This window comes from Echinococcus granulosus (genome assembly GCF_000524195.1).
Source record: "Echinococcus granulosus chromosome Unknown EG_S00195, whole genome shotgun sequence".
Taxonomy (NCBI): domain Eukaryota; kingdom Metazoa; phylum Platyhelminthes; class Cestoda; order Cyclophyllidea; family Taeniidae; genus Echinococcus; species Echinococcus granulosus.
In genome coordinates this window covers 99,736-103,510 of record NW_020170575.1, presented here as the reverse complement: position 1 = coordinate 103,510, position 3,775 = coordinate 99,736, and the positions used below count along the sequence as shown (strand labels likewise).

The window sequence follows — 3,775 nt, the reverse complement described above, 5'->3', positions numbered from 1 at the left end:
AGCATTTGCTTTCACGCCAAAATGCCTTCTTAAAAGTGTTGGACTTTCCTACTGAACTCTCATTTCAAATACACTTTATCCTTCAAGGTGACACTTATTTTACAAAGCCACAGTGTATTCGAAAGAGATTCCACCACCTCCATTCCGATGGGAATGTCGCTAGTTGAACGATATTATGACAGAGGGGATCCTAGATGAAACATTCTTTAAAGAGAATCGAATGTTTCACACGTGTTATAATCTCTTACTAATGAACGTATTCCGTTTTTCACCTCTTGAAAATTTAACATCAAAGTTATACAAAGTTTCATTATTTCCACATCAAAATGACACCAATTTCTCAGCACTTTGTCTCTCTTCGTCTAACTCACGATAAGTTTCAGTGCCTCTCTAAGCCGCTCTGCATGTACACATGTGGGCTAAGCACACTGACTGCTCAATGCGAACCTGATTGGACCTCGGCTAAGGCCATAAACTTTATATAGGTCTTGCAGCTTCCTTTTGGCCCCTTAGCTTTCATTGTGACTTTCTTTCCTACCATGGCAGCTCGTTCTGTCCTCATTCTCGCAGCGCTTTTAAACCTTGCTTTCCTAAACGTGGAGAGTAGAACCATTGCCGGACCAAAGTTTTTCTCAAACGCTTCAACTATTTACATGAAATCAAAGATCGGCACAACGATTAAGTCGGCCTCGCTAAAAGATGCTAAAAAGGAGGGGGAAGAGGTGGGGAAAGAGGAACTACCTGACCCCATTAGCGCCGTTGCAGTCGAGTCAGCAAACAAAACTCTGAACCCAACGCATAATGAGAAAGTGGACGAATTCATTGAAGAGAGTGATTTTGATGATGGGTCAAAGAAAGAAGGTAGTAGTGACGTTAGCGAAGACAAAAAAATCCGCATTTTACAACAGTATGTTTCAATCCATGGAAAACGAAGTAAATGTGCTGATGTTTTTTATGGTTGCAATGGTGTTTTACGGGACGATGATGATAGCGAAGAGCTTGATTATGAAGCAAATGAAGTTGACAATGGGTATTATGATCCAAAGAGAAAATCGGCTTTTAACGAGGATAATAAGGAAGTGAAGGATGGGGAAGGACATGATATTTATGATGACATCGATTTTGATAATATCGAAGACGACGATGAAGATGACAAAGAGGATGTTGAAGAAGACCAGGAAAACATGGAGGATTTGGAAGGTACCATTGTTAAGGATAATATCAGCAGTGATAATGCTGACGATAATAACGAGAACAAAAGCGGGAATGAAAATGATGAGGCTGAGAATGCCAGTGTCGACAAGGAGAAGAACTTTTAATAAGGATGTGATGTCGATGAAGCTGACAAAGAAAGTTTATTCAAGGCCGCACATAATAATTTTAGTATCTACCTTTATTCTCAAAATTTCGTTATGCCTACTATTCATTTTACCGATTTGATTGTTTGGATGAAAGTATGGATAGCATAAACTAGTGAATTTTTTTCATTTATCTGAGTTTTGCCTTTTTTGGGAAGGCATTAACAAGTCTATGAGAGAAATCTACCCTCATGCCCTATCCTTTTTTCTTTCCCACAAGGGAAACCATAGTCATTACTTTGGTCTTTTTTCGAATCCAGTTCATGTCCATCTTAGCAAATGAATCATATATATCTGGCCCACGTATACAGGTGAAAAAATGGGACAGTCGCATATTTGTGTTTGTTGATAGCAGAAGGGTTAGGGAGCTACATTTGGCATATTAGAAGGACAAATTCAGATGTATCCATTTACGGGAGTTTGAGAGAGCGTCTAGTTAAGTGTTTGCGAATCATAAAGTGATTGGTAGCTATGTTTGGTTAAAAATAAATCTTCGAAAAGATGTGATTACTGATTTATGGTAGACAATTATTCAAGAGAATCATTTGTACCCGTGATCGAGTGCGATCATTATGACATACATACACAAACTACCGGTAGCAATTGCAGAATGAATATGAACAATCAGTAGAAAACTAGGCACTTGTAAATGTTCTACGAATATCGTTAGCTAATGGAATTGCCAAGTGCATAAGTGTTGAGGCGCGAGAACAAGGAACGATCCTGTGGTAAGCCTAGCCAAGAACACGCACGCAGAATGGCGGTAACCTTAGTCAAGCCTGGTGATTGGTCCTTTTGTGGCTTGAAGACCAAGCAGAAGCTCATTCATGAGTTAACAGGATCAAATGGACTCCTGATCAAAGATTACACTTAGTTGGTAGTGGAGTGATGACTGTGACATTGACACAGGTAGCTCGATTTAATCACCGTTCATCTGTATACAAACCAGTAGTTTCACAAGATATTGGGTACGACAGTGTGTCACTTTTCCTCATAACTTATAACCTTTTTCATGATTGAGCCTCACCAGACATGCAAAATAAGGCCGCAGCACAAACTGTGTCGACCCAACAAATAGTCACAATAAATTAAAACTGCAATTTGTTTGCATTGGTTTTTTGAATGATAATATTAAATGGTGATAGTAATACCTAATTCAGACTCTAAAGTGAAGTGAAAAATAAAAGGAAATTCCGTTGTAATTTAATGTGATCTTGTGCGACACAACTTAAAAACTTTCACTGTTTTTACTTGTCGTTTAAAGCGGATGTGCCTGAAATGATTCAATGGCTTTTAGAGACTTTTTAAACATATAGATGTGGGTCTTACTTCACCTCATTCTTTACTGTGTTTTCTGCCTTTTCGTTAATTCAAAACTTTCACACTATTCTAGCTGAACTTGAAAAGCAGAGCACGAGCCTGTCTGCTTTGTGAGGCTGATTTAACCAATTTACAAAGATACGGAAGGTTCATGTCAAATCTAGTTGTACGGTAATATTGAACTAACCAAGATTAGTTGATTCACATAGACCATTTGATCACATGTGGTGCTTTGTACTCCGATTTCAATGGCTCATTTTGTTCTAGTGATGAGTCTCCAAGAGATGTTTTACACTCTGGAAGACTCACTGTCCTTCATTCTGAAAAATACGTGTCTCTAGTGGCATGCAACGGCTGGTTTGGGTATCAATCACGTCAACTACAAAAGTCGTGATGGAAAATAAGTCAACAAATCTCGACTACCTGGTTCGTTTTAAAAGATGGCAGCCATTTTTTACGTACTTTACAAAAGTGTGTAGTTCACTTTGCACTAATAATGACCACCAGATTTACTTGCGATGAGAAATGGTTAAGTGAAAGAACATGGCATTGGATGCTCCTGAGTAATTTATTGACTCACTGACCACCCCACACATCTAGGACACACAGCACTTAATGATATCCGCAAGCATGCGTCCCCTTTCCCGTATGCTTGTAGAATAGCGACTCATTCCTCTATTAGGAATTATTTGCTTCCCGAAGGCCAAACATCAATTGAGGTTGAGATCCATCTTCTCGATTCGAGTCAGTATTGTTTCAATGCATTAACAATATTCCTTCTTCATGATCTTAAGGAACAGTCAGGACTATTGAAATAGTTAGAGGACGATCCTCTTTTTACTGCAACAAGGTAATGCAGCCCGGTACCAGGACCTGTAACCCTATGCGGCGCAGCCAATCGCAACGCAATTTAACATATCGCACTTCACCCACCGAGAAACTTACCCCTTAGAAGATTTTGACTTTAGTCGGGATGAGAGAAATTACATGCTTGCCTTCCTCATCCCCATTTTCGTCTTCATTCGAAGTAACTTTCTCATACTTCCTTAAGTAGTGCATCCCACTTCCTGGCATTGGCATTAGATAGTCATATTATC

The 3,775-nt window shown here is 39.2% G+C and overlaps 1 protein-coding gene across 1 annotated transcript; it reads left to right on the top strand. All coding sequences in view use genetic code 11, as the record gives it.

Annotated features, from left to right (window-relative positions):
- Positions 1 to 539: 539 nt before the first annotated feature.
- On the top strand, positions 540 to 1,319 carry EGR_10167 (hypothetical protein; the record flags this gene model as incomplete). Its single annotated transcript, XM_024499416.1, has 1 exon — positions 540 to 1,319. One exon carries the CDS (start codon positions 540 to 542, stop codon positions 1,317 to 1,319), a length of 780 nt encoding a protein of 259 aa, XP_024346179.1.
- Between the last annotated feature and the right edge of the window lie 2,456 nt (positions 1,320 to 3,775).